The sequence below is a fragment of the Mus caroli genome, unplaced genomic scaffold, assembly GCF_978045245.1.
Source record: "Mus caroli unplaced genomic scaffold, Mus_caroli_1 scaffold_15, whole genome shotgun sequence".
NCBI lineage: Eukaryota > Metazoa > Chordata > Mammalia > Rodentia > Muridae > Mus > Mus caroli.
This window is the reverse complement of record NW_028227270.1, coordinates 80,910,639-80,931,515: the sequence shown is the minus strand read 5'-3', so window position 1 is coordinate 80,931,515 and position 20,877 is coordinate 80,910,639. Positions and strand designations below refer to the sequence as shown.

General features: G+C 40.8%; 1 protein-coding gene across 1 annotated transcript in view; it reads right to left on the bottom strand.

Annotated features, from left to right (window-relative positions):
• Window positions 1-20,877, bottom strand: part of LOC110308510 (uncharacterized) — a gene marked incomplete at its 5' end in the record, with an annotated part of 288,808 nt that overhangs the window by 267,099 nt on the left and 832 nt on the right. Inside the window, 1 exon segment of the mRNA XM_021180950.2 lies at window positions 4,412-4,498. Coding sequence (XP_021036609.2) covers window positions 4,412-4,498 — 87 coding nt within the window.

Genomic DNA, 20,877 nt, shown 5'->3' with positions numbered 1-20,877 from the left:
TCAGACAAGTATTGCCTGGTGCTTTATAACTCTTAGTGGGACAGTAACAAAACGTATAAAGCTTATATATAGCTCATAAAAAAATCTTATGTGGAAGTTAACAGTGAGCTCTATCCGATGTGGAGATGAGGAATTCCATGCCAATGTACTTAGTACCCCGTTGAGATTGCTATAGAATCTTTATCTTCAGAAGGCACACAGCGTGGCACAGACTTGGTAAGAGCAACGTCTTACATCTAAATCCCAGCACTGCTTCTTTGTAGCTCTGCACATTTGGGGAGCAGTTTCTTACATACAATTCAACAACTCAATACCCTTGCCCGTGAAGAAAGAATGTTGTGAGAGTAACATGGTAACCAAGCATCCTGCTAGCTTGGCAGGGCATACTCAGCAAAGGATGCTTTCTTTTTAGTTGTATGACTTGTTCAGTGCTTAGTAATTCTCTGACAGGCAGTGGGCATGCAGGGAGGACAGAGTATGTGAGCTTTCATTAATCCTTACTTTCATAAAGATGTATTTCGTGTCAGTAAATAGACAGTGAGCATCACCTTTGAGTCAAGAACGATGCCAGGTCCTAAGACCATCTAAGTGCTTGTAGAAAAGAAAGCCATGGAACAAATAATTATGGCAGCTAGTGTGCATCTAATAACTTAGAGAATGACAAGAAAAAACAAGGAAATAAAAATAGGAGCCAAGGTTTGACACTAAGCATGTCAAATCCACAGATTTCAGCACCCTATAAGGCTGTCATAGTAATGGAATGATTAACTATAACCGGGGACAGTTCATTTTAAGTGTCAGCTTGACTCTGGTATGTACCTCCTTAGCCAGACTTGTTTCTGTGAAGGTATTTTTTTCCTTTGATATTTAATAGTCCACTTTGATGAGAGGCTAACATTCAAACTCCAAGGAAACCAAATGGCTTATCAAAATATGGTGGACCAATTGGGTGAAGCCTTCATGGAACAGGCCAAGCTTTCTCAGAGGAGTGTTCTCTGTAACACCTAACATAGAAATCATCCTTCAGATTCCAGCCTGCTGCTCTGCCAAGGTAGAACTTGACTGTGACATCGTCTCCTACCTGAACTTCGTAGAAATGCTCATCTGTTTTTACAGACTGTCAGCCCACACGAGAGATAATTGCAAGCTTCTGCAATTGAATACATTGTTCTCCACCATTTTCCTCAACACACTTGCAGGCACGCATGCACATAAGTACACACACACACACACATACATGATATCATATGCATACATATGCAGTCAGTTCAAGATTACATATTGCTCATTGACTTTTATAGCAAATACAGATCACAACTTTTCTTATGAGATGAAGATGGTAAGGATGTACCAAGCACACAAGACGCCAGAGACTTTTCTCACACAGAGCCTCCAGGAACATTTCCCTAATTGATGCCATATGGGCTATAAAATTTAGGATTGTCTTGTTCACGAAATATGGACCCCAGGTCAATCACTCATGTTGGGCAAAGTTAAGTGACTAAGAATGGAGATAATGTGACCCATGATTCCAGGATGGAGCAGGAATGGTAGAGCAAGCTGATACTGTAACCATTGCCTTTGTGCTCCTGTGGCTGAGAATTACCTAGGAGACAAACTTCTGGGTATTCTTGATAACAGATTTTTCTTGATTGTTCTGATTTTGGCAGGAAGACCCACCCAAACTGTTGATATCACCTTTCCATTGGCTTAGGACCTTGGACTTAATGTAAGGAGGAAGAAAGCTGGGCAGTGAAAGACATTCATCTGTTGATGCTTCCTGACTGCAGGTACAACAGCAGCAGCTGCCTCGAGGGATGCTGTGACTTCCTCAGCATTGTGGACTGGGCCGTCAATGTGAGCATAACAAAGCCGTCCTTAGCTGTTTTTGTCACGTATCTGTCACAGCAACAAAGAAAGTAACTCATATGGTAGATACAGAATGGCCCGTCTGCTCTAAGATACAGACTCCAGATCAGCCACAGGGGCTGGGCAATATTAGCCCAGAAGAGAAGGGGATGGTTAAGGTTGACCATCCCAAACCTGAACATGTAAATCCCTAAATGTACTAAAAATCCAGAACTATCAGGTGTTGACCCAATAATACATGCACAGAAGCCTTGGGCATGAAACCCATACACAAAATCATTGTATAAATTTCCTCCCAGATATTAGGATACATATACAGAATAAATAATAGTTTATACTTGGATTTCATTCCCAGCATATTCCATAACACATATGTAAACATCCCATAATCTGAAAAAAAATGATCAAAGACACTTCTGAGACACTTCTGAACCTAAGCACTCTAATAAGGGATGCTTGGCCAACATCTTGCTTTTCAGAACTTACCTGCGTACAGTCTGTTCATCTAACATAGCATATGGAGACATACTTCCTAGCTAGAGGATCCTCACCTCCCAAGGTTTCTGTTGTGCTCTCTAAGGGCTGAAAGGCAAACTTAAACTAGCAACTCAGCTAACTTGTCTCCCTAGCAGTCACTGGGATGTACCCTGACTTCTCAGGTGTATTTAGGAAATTAACAGGTTGAGATTTTATAGTTCAGCTTTCTAAGTGGTTTCATTGTGACATTTTCAATGAGATGAGCTGTTGCATGTTCTTCTAGCTCACTACACTGACTCTTGAGGGACAGGTGAAAAACTGTCTCCGATTCTCAGCCCTCTTGACATGGTGTGTTTCGATGGCATCAGTGGTTTCTGCGTCATGAAAGGATGAATCTGCTTCACTGAGAAATGTTTGGTCAAATCACCTTTGCTTTGTATTTGAACCTTGTGATGTGTAAGAATTTAGCCCAGGCGTCCACTAAGACATACACACTTGAAATCCAGTCCACAGTTGTAGTTTATGTGTTCTAGATTGAGCCTGACTCTAAGGAACACCATTGACTGTCATTATCTCACACAAGCTAAAGATCACTATGATAAGCAAAATAAGCCAGCCTCTGAAAGACACATAGCCCATGCTCCCTCTCCTGAGTCATGTACCTCTCTGGCTGAGTCTGTACCTCTCTTGCTGGCTGGGGAGGATGATGATTCACTTTCTGTTGCTGAGACAAATCATTGACCAAAGTCAACCTGAGAGGGAAAGGGTTTACCTGGATTACATCTTCACATCACCATCCATTTTCAAGAAGAATCAAAAGCAGAACCTGGAGCACAAACTGAAGTGGAGGCAATGGTGGAACCCTGCTTACTAGCCTGTTCCTATGGCTTATCCAGCTTGAGTTCTTAACCCAAAAAGTCCTCCCTGTCCAGGGGTGGCACTGCCCACTGTGGACTGGACCCTCTCATGTCAATTATTAATCAAGAAATTTCTCCATAGACATGCCCACAGGCCAATCTGATAGAGGCAAATCCTCAACTGATATTCCTTCTCCAGGTGACTCTAGATTGTGTCAAAGCTGACAAAAAATTATCAGCACAGTGAAAACACATATACACACTCATACACACACACTCATATACACACACACACACACACACACACACACACATATATACACACAGAGACACACATGCACACACACATACACACACACATAATACACACATGTGTACACACATGCATACACACTCATACACACATACATACATACATGTATACACACATATATATACACACTCATACACACAAATACATACACTTAGAGACACACAGATATACACAGATATACACATATACTCACACAGACAAACAGACACAGACAGACAGACACACATACACAGAGGGGGCAGAGGAAAGGTAGGAGGAGACTACGATGAAAGCCAAACAATTCTAAAGGGGAGAACAAAAAAATAGTACAGAGAAAGACAAAATATCACATATTTCACACTATGTGAGCAAAGGAAAGGATGAGCACAAATTGAAGAGAAAGGATGGTGAAATAAAATGAATGTTATTTGTTACACTAAGAAATTAATCTTGAAGAACCCCACAGAAAAAGTAGTCGTTGAAGTGTCTCTGTGCTTTCTTGCTTGCCAGCTCAGTGAGCATTTCTGCACTGGCTGCAGAAGCCTGAAGAGGACAGACAGTGTGCTGGCTGGCCATGCTTGACTGCAGAATGCTCCTTTTAAATTCCAAGAGCAGAGAAGCATTTGCAAAGTGCCGCTGTCCCCGGGACACATCGCAACAGTCTCAGAATGACACCAAGCCATGCACAAAGCAGCAGATGAAATCCGATCCTGCATCTTCCGTCCCACAGGCTGGCTGTCCTTGAGAGCTCACCTCCTCGTCTTCCGCCCATCACGTGGTGCGCGGCTGACACCTACCATTTAAATCGTAAGCTGCGAAACGAAACTGGAACCGCACGCGTGATCTTTGCCACCTCATTTTCATGAATGGAAGAGAATATTCTGAGACAAAAATTACATACTTAATTCTAGCTCACCCTGTCTGCTGACCTCCATCCGGCACTGCCTTGAGTTTATTTCCTCCTCCGTCAGTGGGTCAAAGTAATTTCTGCTGTATTCATTTCCTGTGGAAAGTCCACAAGGTAAGGGTCAGTGATTATTTTAGAAGCACATGAACCAAATGTTAATTTTGAAATCAACACCAGCATGAAGGGATCGTTTTAGCTACTTTATAAGCTTAATTTCTTACAAGTCTTCTAGGCCTCTCTCTCTTTTTTTGTAATTATCGTTTTGTAGAAGGTCAGAAGAAGTAATTCAAGAAATAAGTTCCTGCTGACTTTCTGTTGCTAAAAAGTTAATGAGAAAATTATCAAATGGAAGCTTAGACAGTAATAATTAAAGAGGGGGAAAAAATCACACCAACCCCTGTTACATATATACCCAAGCAATGGGCGTAACTGGGAGGAATGGGCAGCATGGACTCTGTTGATTTTATTTATGGGATTATGTCTTATTAAACATATCATGTTGTGTACAGATGTTTAAGACAAACTTGGTGTTTTATTTTCTTAATTATGAGAACCAGCCAAAGTTCCATGTAGAAAGAGAAAGGGGAAAATTAAAGGAAGGAAGAAGAGAAAGAGGAAGGGAAGGAAGAAGAAGAAACAAAAGAAAACATGGGATCTGGGGAGGTAGCTTGGTCAGTGAAGCAGCTGTTCCACAAACATGAGGAGCAGACTTGGATCTCAGCAGCCATGTGCAAGCTGGGCAGGATGTGCACCATCCGAGCGAGCACTAGGGAGGTGGAAACAGGAGGAGCCTTCCGGCTTGCTGGCAAATCAGCGAATGTGCTGAGCTTCAGGGTCAGTGAGAGACCCTGGTAGAAATACTAGAGAACAATTTGAGAAGACACACCCAACATTGGACTGTGACCTCTGGGTTCATGTGTGCACATGTATGTGTATAACCACCCAGTGCAAACTCATACATTCACATGCATATGCCTACATCACAGGGGAGAAAATGAACAAAGATGGAAGGAAGGAAAGAAGAAAGGAAGGAGAGATGAAGGGAGGGAGGGAAGAAATAGAGGCTTGTATACATATATTTTATGTCAATTTGAGTGATGTGTAAGGGGGTAAAAATAATTTATCCAGAAATTTTATTCAGCATCAATAAGTTCAGCACCAGGCCTCCAAATTTCTCACCATCTGTCCCCCACTCACTCAGTCCTCAATAGTCACGGTCGCACCGACCTTGGCTGTAATACCGAAAAGGATGTGCTGTCACAGTTCCAGATCAAGTCTCACACTTGCTACACACATGTCTGCTGCTAGTAGTTGGCACTCAGTAGCCCTGAGAAGAATTCAAGATGCCCCCAACCCAGCAGAAGCCATAGGCATCACAGGATGGAAACCCCAGCACTGACAGTCTGACTTAAAGGGAAAGGAGAATATACTCCAGGGATGCTGGAACACACCACTGTGCATTTGCTTCTGTTCCCAAGGCTAAAGGAAGTTCTGATGTGGACTCCAATTGCATTTCTGTTTCTAAAGCAGCACTTGGCTTCCTTGCTTGTTTTTTGACCATCAGTCACCTTTCATTCCACTGATATAAGTACAAGAACAGAAAACTTTTCTTTTTCTATGTGGTCTCAATAAAGATGAATAATCAACATACTCCAATTTTGTTAATTTATCTGTCAACAACTACTAGCTTGGATAAAGCTTAGAGATTTGTTGCTGGGCCTCTTGTCTTCCATTCTTCACAGGGATAGCAGATTTGTTGGTTATTTTGTTCACTCGTTTTTCTCAACCCAGAGAGCACTGGGAAACCACTTCTTCGAAATACCAACAAAACAGCTCAGCTCTCTCGAAGCAAAGTTAGTGGTATGTTCTGTTCTATATTGCCACCCCAGTACAGCCATCTACTGAGACCCATTGCAAAAATGCTCCCCCAATTTACAAAACTCAAGATTAGCCCACCAACACAAGCAATGAGTTTATAATGCTAATTTATTTGAGACCTTCATAAATCAAACAAAATGGGCCCATTGATCGTGCAGACTTTATATGCCTCAGTACAGGGGAACACCAGGGCCAAGAGATGGGAGTGGGTGGGTAGGGCAGTGGGTGTGGGAGGATGTGGGGGACTTTTGGGATAGCATTGGAAATGTAAATGAAATAAATACCCAATAATAATTTTTTTAAAAAGGAAAAAAAATCAAACAAAATGAAATCATTTTCAATCAATAGTCTGCAAGAGTGTCAAGACAGTGTCCATGCCTGTGGCTTATACACCTGCATTGGTTGACCAATATTCTAAACAGAAGAAAGAAAGAAAGAAAGAAAGAAAAAAAGAAAGAAAGAAAGAGAGAGAGAGAGAGAGAGAGAGAGAGAGAGAGAAAGGAAGAAGAGAAGAGAAGAGAAAAAAGAAAAGAAAGAGACAGAGAAGAAATCTGAAAAATAAGTTGCATTCACACTCAACATGCCTTCTTCTTTATTTTTCTTTTTCTTCCTACTGAATAATAAACTATAGCAACTGTTTATTCAGTATCTATATCATATAAGATATAACTAGAGAAGATTTGAGTGCCTACAGATGGATGGTAAAGTTTCACATGGAAGCATGATGGTATTTTGGATCTAAGACTTGAACATCTTTGGATGTAATCTGGGAAGCTCCATCAAACTCCCTCAGCAGTCATGAAATGGGTGTATTGGTACTGAGGCCTCTAGCCATGTCCATCTTCCTCCCATGTGTGGTGATGGGCTCTGCCCAACTGTTCATAAGGGAAGCCTGTACTTTACGGGGTGGCAAGCTACCTCCTGATTACTTGAGGATCACTTAAATGATTGAGAATCACCTTTATGTCTCATGGATTGCTCCTGCAGTGTTCCAGGTGGGTGGATAAACATGAATTATATACAGTAATTTCCTTAGTTGATCCCATTGTAGAATATCGTACATAGCTCATGGAAGTAAAGACATAGGAAATGTTTTGCCCATAACAAGAGGTTATTCTTGCAAGCTTAGAATTGGTCTCCTTAGTATGCTTTTGTATAATATTCAGATATTGTCTTTAAGACAAAAACCCTATGGATCTTGCCTGCAGAACACGGTCTGCTGATAGGGCTGGCCTTCCTGGAGAACAGCCACCTGAAGGAAGTTTGCAATAAGGAACAGCCAGGCCAAAAAAAAAAAGGCAGCACAAAAGCATACATGTATGGTAAGCGCATTTTCTTAGTAACCTCGGTATTTCTGAGGTACCTAGAGTTTTAATTTAGCACATGAAGCCATGAAGGCCAAACTTCTTCATGCTGTGTGATATCTATCTGTCTTGACATGTGATATCTGTCCAATTCCTCACACCTCCAATGCCCTTTGAGTGCCTACCAGCTCCTTTCTCACTCAATCTCCAAATCAAATAAGAGTGAACTGTCCAATATTAAAATGGTCACTCCCTGCCATCGACTGTTCTTTGTTTACCCTGACAAGTCAAAAATTTTCACATCGTACAGGGAGTGAACAGTGTGTGGCTCATGGAATCTTGCTTTGTCTCGGTTCTAGAGTCCATTGCTAGTGAGGATTTAATCAAGTGGGGCAGTTTTAGGACCAGGTAGATATTTCCAGGAGTTAGGTTACTAATAAGATGAATTCTTCCTCAACACGTCCTCATCATTCACAATATGCTTTTGGATATGACTAAATCATCTCACAGGGAAATGAAGAGACCCACTGAGAAATTCAAAGTAGGGCACAATACAAATACAATAGGTTTTTATGTGGCTGTGAGTTAACTCTCTGTGATACCCAGATGAAGGAGCTGACAAGCACCCTTATGTGTACAGGCATGCTCATATATATTAAGGCAATTGGATGCGACATGTAAAATAATAAATTGGTAACGTGGTTGTGTAGCACTCTTCATATCCCAGCATCCCTTCCGACTTTCCTAATGGTAGCTGTTTGGGGTTGAGAATCATCGTCAGCTAGAATGTTTCTCATGTTATTGTTTTTCTGAACCGGGGGAGAAAAGCATTCACACTTGCCTTCTGCCCTTCCTCTCCTATCGGATTTTCCTATCATTTAACTCAGTATCAGAGCTCTAAAACTACACCGAATGTGAACTTTGCTCAGGAAGCCATCCTGTGTGCGCTCAAGCAATTCCCTGGGAGTTGTAAGAAAGAGAGTGAAATTACCCAGCCGAGGATGGCTTGTCCCTTGACTCAGTGAGGCACTCAGTTCCTTCCTTTCTCATCAGCCGTGTGACTTCCAAAGAAAGGAAATTCAGAAGCAACTACCGGCTACTACTGTGTGTGTGCATGTGCGTGTGTCTCTGTACACATGTTCGTGTGTGTGTGTGTGTGTGTGTGTGTGTGTGTGTGTTAGTTATTGGCTTTACTCTGATGCTTTTCCCATAAATCCACCTGTTTCAGCTTGCTTCTTACCACTAGCCACTCTATTTTCTATAATATACCATAAACTCAATACAAACAAGGCCGCCTGTGACTATGTAACTAAAGATATTATGTTATGTGATTATAGCCGAGTAGCAACATTTTACAAATTAGAACACTCTCTTAAATGTTAAAGGAATGAGTCCTGGAAAAACCAAAGTTTAATTTGACACCTCTGGGCTTTCTAAAAATATTTGAGATCATATTTTTGCATCGCCGTTTCTCATTTTGAAAATCTCATACCAAGATCTTAGCTCTAAATTTCCATGGGGCTGGACAGGTTAACTAGATCTATGAAATATAACTGAGGAAATTAGGAGGCAACAGAACAATACAGGCTGTGGGAGGTCTGCCAAATTCTATTATGATAAACCCACTCATTGTCTGCCCAAGCCTGGTGTGCAATGTGCCTTTGAAGCGAAAGGTAACTCATGTTAACTCATCCCTTTCTCCTTCCTTTCTGCCTCCCTCCTCTTTTTTCTTTTCAGCACAGGGAATGAAACTCAGGGCTTCACACTCCTTAGTTCAGTACTCTGCACTGACCCACCTCACTGCCCAAAAGACTATGACTTAGTCAACTAAGATTAGCTCTTTTAAAAGCTAATAGCAAACATCAGTCATTGAGATGGCTACCCAACACCCTTACCTTCATGAAAGTAGGTAAGGTGAACTTAAAAGTGTCTTAGGTTTACTGTTGCTAGGATGAAACACCATGATCAGAACAATTTGGAGAGGAGAGGGTTTATTTGGCTTACATTTCTATATTGTTGTCTGTTATTGAAGGAAGTCAGCGCAGGAACTGAAACGGGCAGGAACCTGGAGACAGGAGCTGATGCTGAGGCCATGGAGGGGTGCTGCTTACTGGCTTGCTCATCATGGCTTGCTCAGTTTGCTATCTGAAAGATCCCACAGCCACTAGCCCAGGAACCACCTCCCATTGTCTGGGCCCTCCCCCCATCAGTCACTAGTTAAGAAAATGTCCTACAGGTTTTCTCAGTTGAGGCTCCCTCCTTCTGGATAACTTTAACTTGCATCAAGTTGATATAAAAGTAGCCAGCACAAAGGAATATCTGGGTTAAAGTTACTTTGAAGTTTATGCTGTATAATTATAATTTGAATACACTCTGATTCTGTTCCATGAGAACATGGTACATTTTTCAAAAATTCTGTTAGAACAAGAAAGATATTACTTGAATGGTGTATTGATGCCTGGACAATTATCAAGAGCCATTGGCTGTTATAGATCCTAACTCTAGAGTGTTCAGGGCTGTGGCAAACAGCTAGGAAAGCAACACCTGTAATCAAAGTTCCACATAAGCCTTTGTAATTGATTCATAAATATTAGTGTTTCATATCCATTCATCCATGGTCATCACGATTATTAACCTTCTCCAGAGACTACAAAGGTAAGATAAGTTTTCCTCTTTCTTCCTTCCGAATAAGCTAAATTATGAAATATTCATGATATACATTGTTTTGATATTAAATTAAATGTCCATTGATGAAAAAAATTTACCCTAATGAAGCCTTAAATGTAATTCATGCAGCATTCATTGCAAGAGCTTTGAGGGAGAGAAAATTATTCAATTAATGAGGTGGTAAGCAGAGGGTGAGGCCTGTGGTTAAAGTCTAATGGCAGCCAGCATTTCAGAGTCTAAGAAAGCACACCAGAGCTAGTGTCCTGTTAGACAGATCAGCTTACTTGACTTCTCAGTCTCACTTCCTTTCCAAACCTTGTGGGTATTTCATCTATCAGAGATTTGAAAAGCTAAATAGGGTAATAGTTGGAGTTTGCTAACAGGTTCTAATTAATTGAGCCATATTCTTCCTTCCCCCCAAGGCCCTCTCTAACGGGTAAACCACTAGAGTGCCATGAAGTGCATAATTGCTGCGGGGCTCTCTTCTGAGTCCCCCAAGGCAGGAAAGCATCCTGTGCTTGCTGGACCTGCCATCCTCCGTAGAACTGAAGTGCGTCCCTGAGTTCCTCATGCCAAAACAGGACGGAGTTTCCTGTGTGTAAGTAACTGTGGTGATTCAAAGGTTAAGTTTAAGTATACCTTATTCCTACACATATAAAAGGCCTTCAGAAGTCATACCAGAGAAAGTGTTCTTTCTACAGAGTTTGAGGCTTAGTAACATTCTCCTATGGCGTATTAACCCTCCTATTCTGAAACACTGGCTGTCCTCACACTTCAACCACAGCTGTCTCCGTTCTGGTTACACATTCATTAATTCCACCTTCTGTCCATCCCAGAGCTCTGGAAATACTTGTGTTTACACATCACAAGTAAGGCTTCATTGGGATTAATTTTTTTCAATGGAAGCTTAATTCAATCTGAAAACAATTTATATAATGAATCACCAGATTTAGTTTAGTCAAAATTAGCAACTCATTTCTAACAAAGCTGGCAACTCCTGGGTAAGCCTTTTCCCTCATGCAGTAGAGTGGCTGGGACTCCCTACCTTTTATAGGACTCCTGATCAATCCATCACAGGAGGACTAAGAAATTTTATTTTCTATTAAATTCCTCTTAACATGTGAGAAAACAGAGCCCAAAGTAATTCTCAATGAAATTGTTTGGAGACTAAGATACGTAATTTCTGGTGAAAACTAAGGTTATAAAGCCTGTTTGTACTAAATGTTTGCCTAAAATGGAAGTAAAGTGATTGAAGTTAACTTAAATCTCCAACCTAATAAAGATTCATACAGAATTGTATTGGCATAAAATAATTTGTATTTGGTTAAACAAACAAACAAAGAAACATTTTTAAAATGTCATCAAATATTTCAAGGAATGGAGCTAAGTTATTTGGCAACCTGACCCACTCCTAAGAGGTTTGCTGTTACATCGTTAGTACAGCAGAAAAAAAAATGACATTTTTTTTTTCTGGTTCTGTTTATGTCACACAGCTGAGCTTGTGTTAGGCGAGTCCCTGGATCTCTGTGCACAGCTCTATGGTCTACATTTCAGAATCTCTGTGTTTGTGAAAATTCCTAAGCATCTTTATCACCGTCCCATGGACACATACATTTCAGTGGCACATAACTCAGTGAACTCATCGGTCACCACTGAACTGAGTAGTGTGGTGTATACCTTGACCACTGAAATACATCTTACAATATTCTGTCTTTAGCCAACAGTCTCTGACAATATTTTCAAACCTACATCTTTGTGTTTCCCAAACATTAACTTGAAGAGAGAGTATAGAGGTGACCCTTGCTTGCCAGGTGGACGTCAAGTGTCACACCTAAAGAAGTAGTAACAGAAGTTCTGGAGAGATGGCTCAGGGGGTTAAGAGCACTGGCTGCTCTCCCAGAGGTCCTGAGTTCAATTCCCAGCAACCACATGGTGGCTCACAACTATCATAATGGGATCTGATTCCTTCTTCTGGCTTACATGAAGACAGAGCACTCAAGTACATAAGCGATATGAATAAATCTGAAAAGGAAAAAGAAATAGAAAACGAGTTGGAAAGGGCACTGAGTGAGGAAACTGCTCGCTGTTAAAGGGAGGCCTTGAGTTCAGCATCTTTGATGCTAACATGTGTCTGTGAACCCCTTCACTGGGAGGACAGAGTCAGGCAAAACCTGGGGGGGGGGGGCTCACTGATCAGCCCCATAGCTGAAAATGAAAACTCCAAGGTCAGTGACTGACCCTGACCCAAATGTTAAAGTGGAGTGAGATGGAGGAAAAGAGCAAGCCTCTCCCTCTGGCCCTCACAACTGCACACAGAGGCAGTGCAGCTGTACACACACATATGCAGGTCTGAACACACACGCAAAATAACAATGGACCCTTTGTTTCTTGGGCAAGTCTGTGTGAGTCTCTATAGCTAAGCAGTGTCTTTTGAGAAGAAAATGAATTAGAGTTTTGCTATTTTACTGACATTCCCAAACTTCCAATGGTTGACTAAAATAATCTTTCCAATTGGAAATTTTTCTCGAATTCTATCTATGATTCACCCAAAATAAGAAAAGGACACGTAAACTGTTTACATACACTTATCAGATATTGATGTAAATATTATCTCTGTAAAAAATTGGGTTTGTATAAATCATTAGAATATGTCATCCTGTCCATCAAATATCTACATCAAATGTGTCTCTGCTTCAGTGAGAAGGGTGCTTTCCTGAGTGTTTATTTTTAGTTCTCTAAATCAATGAAAAAGATTAAAATCACTTAGGAACCAAATGGTTTCTAAAGACACAAATTCAGGTCAGTTCAATAAACCTAGAGCAAATGATTTTCCTATATATTTCCTCTTTCTTAATAAGAGTTGAAATGTCCTGAAGCAAAAAAAAATAATATATACTTTTACACATTCTATAAATTTTATACAAAATCTGCTCTCCATCTTTAGGGAAAAACAGCTATAAATGAGAACAATGTAAACCATTCTATACAAAATCACTTCTGAAATCACCCAGGTTATGTGCACTACAGAGGAAATGTTTCACCTTGTGTGTGTGTGTGTGTGTGTCTGTGTGTGTGTGCGTGCTCCTTTCAAGCTGGATACTGAACACAAGCATCTGTATGCTTTTTGAATCACCAACATTCGTATTCATGTTCAATGAAGACAAGTTGAGGATGACAATCCTAAAACTCTAACCCACGATTCTCTAATACTCAACCATTGAAGAGCTCCTGCCCTTCACTCAAGAGACCCTCACTTTTCCTGGAAAGATCTTCAGTGACAGATGCCCAGGACTCGTTGTATTTGTCTTCTGTGGTCTGCCTATCATTTTCTGTCCTCACCATGTGGCTTCTGCCTTTCTGTCTACTGTTGAGATCCTACACACATTAAATCAAATCAAATGACCTCACATCCATCATGAAACCACATCATGAAGCATCTTTATAAAGGCACATAAAAGAGCGACTAGAGAGATGGCTCAGCAGTGGGAGGCACTGGCATGCCTTCCAGAGGACCCAGATTCACTTCCAGGCACCTGCATGACAGCCCACAACTGTTTTTTCCTTCTCTTTCAGGAGATCTGAGATGTTTATACCAACATTCATTCAGGAAAAAAACACCTATGCACATGAAATTAAAAACACACACACACATGGAAGAAATCACTTCCTGTTATTTATAAAGCTATAGCCATGCTAGCTCTCAGGACTTCCGTGTTAAAGAACACGGATTCTAGCTAATATCCTTTCTGGGTCAAGCCATGTTCTGTCTAGCATCTGCTTTGGTTTGGCCAAGTCTTGAATTTGTGCCTTTCCCATGCATGGTCCATAATAGTGCCAAGGGAAGAGATGTGACTGTCTTATACATCAGTAGAGGACTGAAAAGGATGCTGGCAAAAATCTGGTCAAGAATGTCTCCCTAAAACTCAGGAATAAGTGCCTGAAATGAGACCATAGGACATGAGCAGTAGACACAGCATTATAGATATCACAGAACTATAATCCTAAAATCCTCTTGTCTCTGACCCTGAGACATTAACACAAAGCCATGACATATGCCTGACCATTTTATCAGTCTTTCCCAGGGAGCATAATGCTGTTCCCTGGAATGGAAGGCTGAATTCAATGCTGAGTTCCACCATGACACATAACTTTTTATTCCAGTGGCCAAAATATATTTCTGAGGAATTCACCCAATATCTAGAGAAAATTATGTTTCTCTTTTTAAAAAAGCAGTTCTTGTCCAATTGCTAAGATGCCAAATCATGTCATTGATTTATGAAAACCTATTTTTCTAGCTCATTTATTCTTCTATTTGAAATCTCTGTTCACAGTAGGCCACTCTAGCCCACAGATATTTAAACATACTCAGTCCTAACTCATGGTTTAACTTAATCAACTTGCCTGGGATCAATTGTACCAACTGTGTCGCTTTTATCCACAAAGTGCTTGGGTTGGGGGGTGCAACTCAGTGACCCAGCAGTTGCTTAGCGTATACTAGATTATAGGCTTAGTCCCCCCAAACATAAAATAAGCATGTTTTTAGATTTCAGACTTTCTCACATTTTGGAATATGTACATATACTTTATAAAATATTTCGAGGATGGGACTCAAATTTATACATGAGATTATTTTATGTTCTTTATTGCATGGCTCTATTAAAATTTTATTTTGCATCTTATTTGTATATTTTGATTGAGAAAGTCAGTTCTCTTTTTTTACCATACAGACCCCAGAAATAGAGCTCAGATTACGAGGTGTGCCAACAAGCAGCTTTCCTCACTGGTGTGTCTCTCCATCTCTTGATTATAATTTTGTGTAATACTTTTAGTATTACTAATCATATTCAGATTATGTATCCTCAATATTATGTGTTATGATGAACACACATGCATACACATACACACATAGGCACAGGCACACACATGCATGTGCACACACACATGTGCACACGCACACACAACACAAGTGCGCGCACACACACGAGTGCTCACACTTTCCTTGTTTGTCTCATGCTTTTAGAGCGCCCAATTCAAGAAACATTATTCATAAAGTACTTATACAAACCTTATGTAAGGAAACACAGTCTTTGCTTTAGGGAAGTATTCAATTAACTGGTATTAGCCAGTTCTAAATTCCACGGTTCCCACAGTCTGATCTTGCTGCTGGAGTATGTCTGAGGATCATGGAGGTCCTATAAGTCTACTTCCTCACATCTGTTCCTACACATGGAATAATGCCTGAAAACTAGAAAATATCCAATAAATGTCCTCTTCAATGAATAAGATCAAAATAAAGAGTTGTACGAGGAAATTCAGTGTTATTCATAATTTTAAACAAAACAGTGCAGAAATAATGTTCAAATAATTATGCCTATATCATGTCCTCTTCTACAGCTTGTTTCCATCAATAGTGAGATATGTTCAACAGATAATTCTGGACATATGAACTGCAGTAGATACTAAGCAAATTCTTGATTAATTCATTTATTTTTTTCTTTTGTCATGCTTTGGCTTCCTGTCACCAATTACATTATAATTTCTTGTTCCCATTGTTCATAGTTTTGTTTTGCTTTTCTTATGTATGGGTGTTCTGCCTGGATGGATGTCTATACACTACCTTTGTGCTGTGCCTGTGGAAGCCAGATGAGGCCATTAAATCCCCTGGAACTGTAGTTACAAAAAGATGTAAGTCACCATGTGGGTAACTGAAGCCACCTTCTCCAGAAAAGCAGGTACTGCTCTTGACTGCTGTTGAGGCATCTTTCCAGACCCCTGTCTTGTGTAGGCATGATGGGTCAATAACTCCAGAGGCCTGTCTACCACTCCTGGCAGAAGCCAGGAGGGCTTAAAAGAACCTAGCCCCCACCCTCTGTCATAAATCCAGGATACAGGAATGTAGCCTAGGCAGGACCAATGGAACACTCTCACCTAGAGCACGGAGAGAACAAACATGATAATCACTCATCACAGCGAGGAAGGCTCTATGAGAACACGACTGTGCCATCATGACAGTCACTGTACTTCAAACTTCCTAACCCTGCAGGCAGGTTGGTTTCTGTCCAATGACACTGTCAGTTTCTCTAAGCTCATGAAATCTTTCCATCTAAATCAGCCGGGAATCATTGGTGTTTGTTCACCATCAAGGAACTCTCGGTACAACCTGCTTACTCAAGCACTCTGACAGCCTAACTGCCTCTAAGGGAGATGCTACCCTGAGATGTACAGCTGAGGATCATGGGAATGACGTCATCCTGGATGTCTGAGAGAGACCCTAGAAGGGTGTTCTAGGCATCCCAGGAGCTGCTTTTTAACAAATAGAATAGTTTAGCCTGCCTGTTATACACCAGAGTAATTTTCATTGTTTCCTTTTCTCTCTTACCCTTACAATAGTCTGGGTGAAACTGAAGTATTAAAAGAAGTGGGAAAAAAATAAATACAAAAGTCCCATTTACAATGGCACCACTCACATTAACTGAACTGCCTGCTAGGTACTCTCTCTTACTTCTCTTGCTTCTCCCTATCTAAACTCCTTCCATTGCCCTTTCTTGTACCTGGCCCAGATTTCATTTTCCTGCAATTTAGAATGGCCATTAACTGCTTTTTTAGTGTCACCGTGTTATATATCCATAATGGTAAGGATGATCTTTCTATCTACCCAGTCTTGGGCCTCACTGGCTTAGGAACCCGTGCTAATACCTTACTCTTTTTGAAGTTCTAAGCAGCTGTGGCTTCTCTACTGCTCTCCTTTTCGATATCTGGAAATCTCATCCTCTATTCCTCAGAACTCTAGTTACTATCAGGCTGGCATATCACCAGCAGTGAGCAGAGAGGATGGTGGACAAGGATGCTGGGACCTGAACAGCAGTGTGCACAGAAAAGAAGAAACCAATGCTGAAGACAGGCAACCTCGGACGATATGTGGGCAATTCTCTGGAAATTCAATGGTGGACTAATACATCTGTTAACTGCCTATAAAGGAATGGCCAGTAGTCACTGATAGCCATATGAAATCAGCTTTCCCTGGAAGCTGATATGCAAAGGCAGAGCAGCTCCAAGTGCAGCAAGGGCAGGCAGGGCGGTCTGAATGGCACCTTCTACCCTGATTTACATACCATTCACACCACACCAAAATGCCTAATACAAACCTAGCACACAATTGACAACACACAGTAGCTTTCCCTGAGAAGATCTTAATAGGAAGCTTATGAGGATGTCTTCACAATGGGGCGCACAAGCAAATAAGGAGGACATCCAAACTCTTCTAAAATCTTAGCGGACTATCCAGGAGCTGCCATCCCATCTGTTCCTAGACGCAGATGTCTTTGTTACTTTGCTATTACTATGACAAAACACCATAACCAAGACAACTTATAAAAGAAAGCATTCAATTTGGGAGTTATGGTTCCAGAGGGTTAGAGTCCATGACCATCATAGTGAGGAGTATGGAAGCAGGCAGGCAGGCAGGCAGGCAGGCAGGCAAACAGCCAGGCAGGCAGGCAGGCAGACAGGCAGGCATGCAGGCAGGCAGGCAGGCAAACAGCCAGGCAGGCAGGCAGGCAGGCAGACAGACAGTCAGGCAGCCAGGCAGCCAGGCAGCCAGGCAAACAGACAGGCAGGCAGGCAGACAGACAGGCAGGCAGGCAAGCAGGCAGGCAAGCAAGCAAGTAGGCATGGCACTGGAACAGGAGCTGAGATTTACTTCTTGAGACTAGACCATAAAGTAGAGTAAGCTAACTGGAAATGGAATGGGCTTTTGAAACATCAAAGCCTGTCCACAGTGACATACCAAGAAGACCACACCTCCTAATCGCTTTCAAACAGTTCCATCAATTAGGTATCAAAGAATTGAATATATGAACCTCCGGGGGCCATTCTCATTCAAACTACCACAGCAGGTGTGTACTTACTCATGGCTCTCATACTCTGCTTCTGGGTTCAAGCCATAATGAATTTAAGACCTTTTCTTATGTAAAGTTTATTTTTAGAAAATCGCTCTTCTGGATGTTCTCTCTCAGACACTATTTTTTAGTCTAATCATTTTGTACATCTTTGAGATAGCCCACGTAAATAAGTAGCATTGGAATCTGCCGTCATTTACAATGGTTTCCTTTAAAATGCATCGTTAAGGGGCAAGTGTGCTGATATGTACTCGTAAGATGATAATTTGTGCTAATTACAACAATATCATGGGGGAAATGTATGGTGCTTCTCCTTGTCTAAGTAATCGCATTGGCAGACGGTCTAAATGTCCTTAAAGTTGTTTAAAAAGGAACGTTGTGTTCTATGCTATCTGGCGGTTTCTAAATTCACATATTTACAATATTCTTCCTTGTTCACAGGCCATAAAATCGCACATCTCATTTGCAATTGAATTTTTAGAGGCTTTCCCAAAGTGGGGGGATGACGTATCAAATGCTCTTTTTCTAAGTTGGCTGTGTTCCAGGACAGACATGGTAAACCCTCTCTATTTCACTGTCTGACTAGATTGGTGCAGATGCTAAACACTTCCTGAATTTCCCATAAAAACCCTTTCATCTTTGGTTGCTTCCACCTGGCTTTACTTTGGATTATAGCTTTTCTCTGTTTTCCAGAATGAGGCCAACTATCACTCATGAAAATTATTACTTCCCATGCCCATCCTTATCTCGCTGAGCAAGATACTTAAATTCCCAGGAACTTGAAAATGGGGACTTGCTAGTGTTGAGATCTAAAATTATATACATACTTTTTTGTCAAAGGGGGAAAAACACAAAATACTGGACATTTTACATTGATTGTGGGTTGATAGTATGCTATTTTGACGATGTTAGTTTAAGAAGATGTTTTTAAAGTTAAATCACTTTTATTAAGTCATTTTATTAAGATAACTCATAGAAATTTCAAAGTACTACAGTGACTCATGTTATAGAGTCTATATTTTTCTCTTTTGGCTAACGCTTGCCAGTAATATGTACTTTTACCTAAAGGACATATTTACCTGTTTCTGAATTAGGTAACAATGTCTTCCAAATTAAAATATTCCCTCCTGGAGGGAGAAAGGAAGCTAATGAGACTTGGGAAGTAACTATCTCTTAAGTCTCAGCAAGTTCCTGAGACTGACAGTAATCACAATGCCCCAGCCCAAGGTTACAAGAACAATAAACAATTGCTGGAGAGAAGAGACTCCCTCCTGTGCAGAGCTCCTTGAAGGAGGATCTCCAACCTGAGAGGCTGCCTGCGCACACTGCCAAGAGTTCCAGAAATGGAATTTTCATGATTTACCATCCGTGTTGGTCTGAGCTTTTCAGAGAGGCAGATACCTTCCTCTTTAGCAGCAGAGTTCCAATTTTAGCATGACACCTGTCTCCTTGCGAACAACATCTCCTAGACTCTTTTATATCTACCTGTAGACCAGGAACTAATTTCCAATACATATATATATATATATATATATATATATATATATATATGTTACACACGGTACTTTTGTTCATATATATATATATGAATATATATATATATTTTGTTCATATATATATATGTTCATATATATATATGAACAAAAGTACCGTGTGTAACTACCTGTACTCAGCCTTCTCTTTCAATGCTTGGAACATAGAGATGCTATTGAGTGACTTTTAGATGTTAAGTAAAAACAACAGCATTGGAACCACAAGGTCTTGATCATTGTAAGGATTGCCTCAATTGCAATGTTGAATTTGTTGTCTGTAACATAACTCCTGAGATTTGTGACACTAAGGGATCTGCTGTGCACACAGCAGCCAATGTATGGCTAATATAGCATAGATATTCACGGATGTACACTGTTGCTAGCCACCCATCCTCTCACTGGGCCATGGACTTCCAAGAAAAACACTTTTATACACCATGCAATGAAAGGAAGAGCTGAACTAAATTTTGATGTGAACATAGATGGTATGATATGATTGCAGAGGGTAGCAACTGCTAAGCTGGCAGAATTTCCCCTGAGCCTCAGGAGTTAAAAATCACAAGCTAACCTACTGGGATATGGAGGGCCTGCTCTGTACAGGTGGGAATCATGATGAGCCTGCTAAGTGGGACCAGCAGAGAACACATCTGTGCCGGCTCATGCTTCATTACTTCAGAGTTTCTCCTCAAAAAGCTATTTGGTCATTAAATTCTGATGTCTTCCGGCTTGTTCGGGGTGAAGATGAGAGCAAAGACAGCAAGTTTTAATGACTTCTTTCTTTGTAGGTAGAGGCTCCTCTGAACTTAGAAGAAATGCACCTCCCAGGGCAGGAAGAACAGCCATAGGTATTGCCAGAGAGATTACAAGGAGAGAAAATTTTTTCCCATAGGCAGTGATGGAATCAATGATCAGAGAGACCCCCTCAGCCAGAGAATAGAGGAGCTCTTCTTTGCAGGCAAATTTACTACAAGGGGATTCTAAATATTAAAATATTATTTCTTCATTCATTTGTAAATTCTTGCCTGTGTTTCTAGAACCTATACAGAAAATATGATTCAGCTAAAGGGAAGAACAGCTACAATCTGAAGCCCAAAATAAAATATCAACCTAGTTCTTCACTATATTTGCCTGGTGACATTCTATAAGCAACAGTGTCAACCTTCAAGGCCCTGTCTGCACCATAGTCAAGAGTCTTA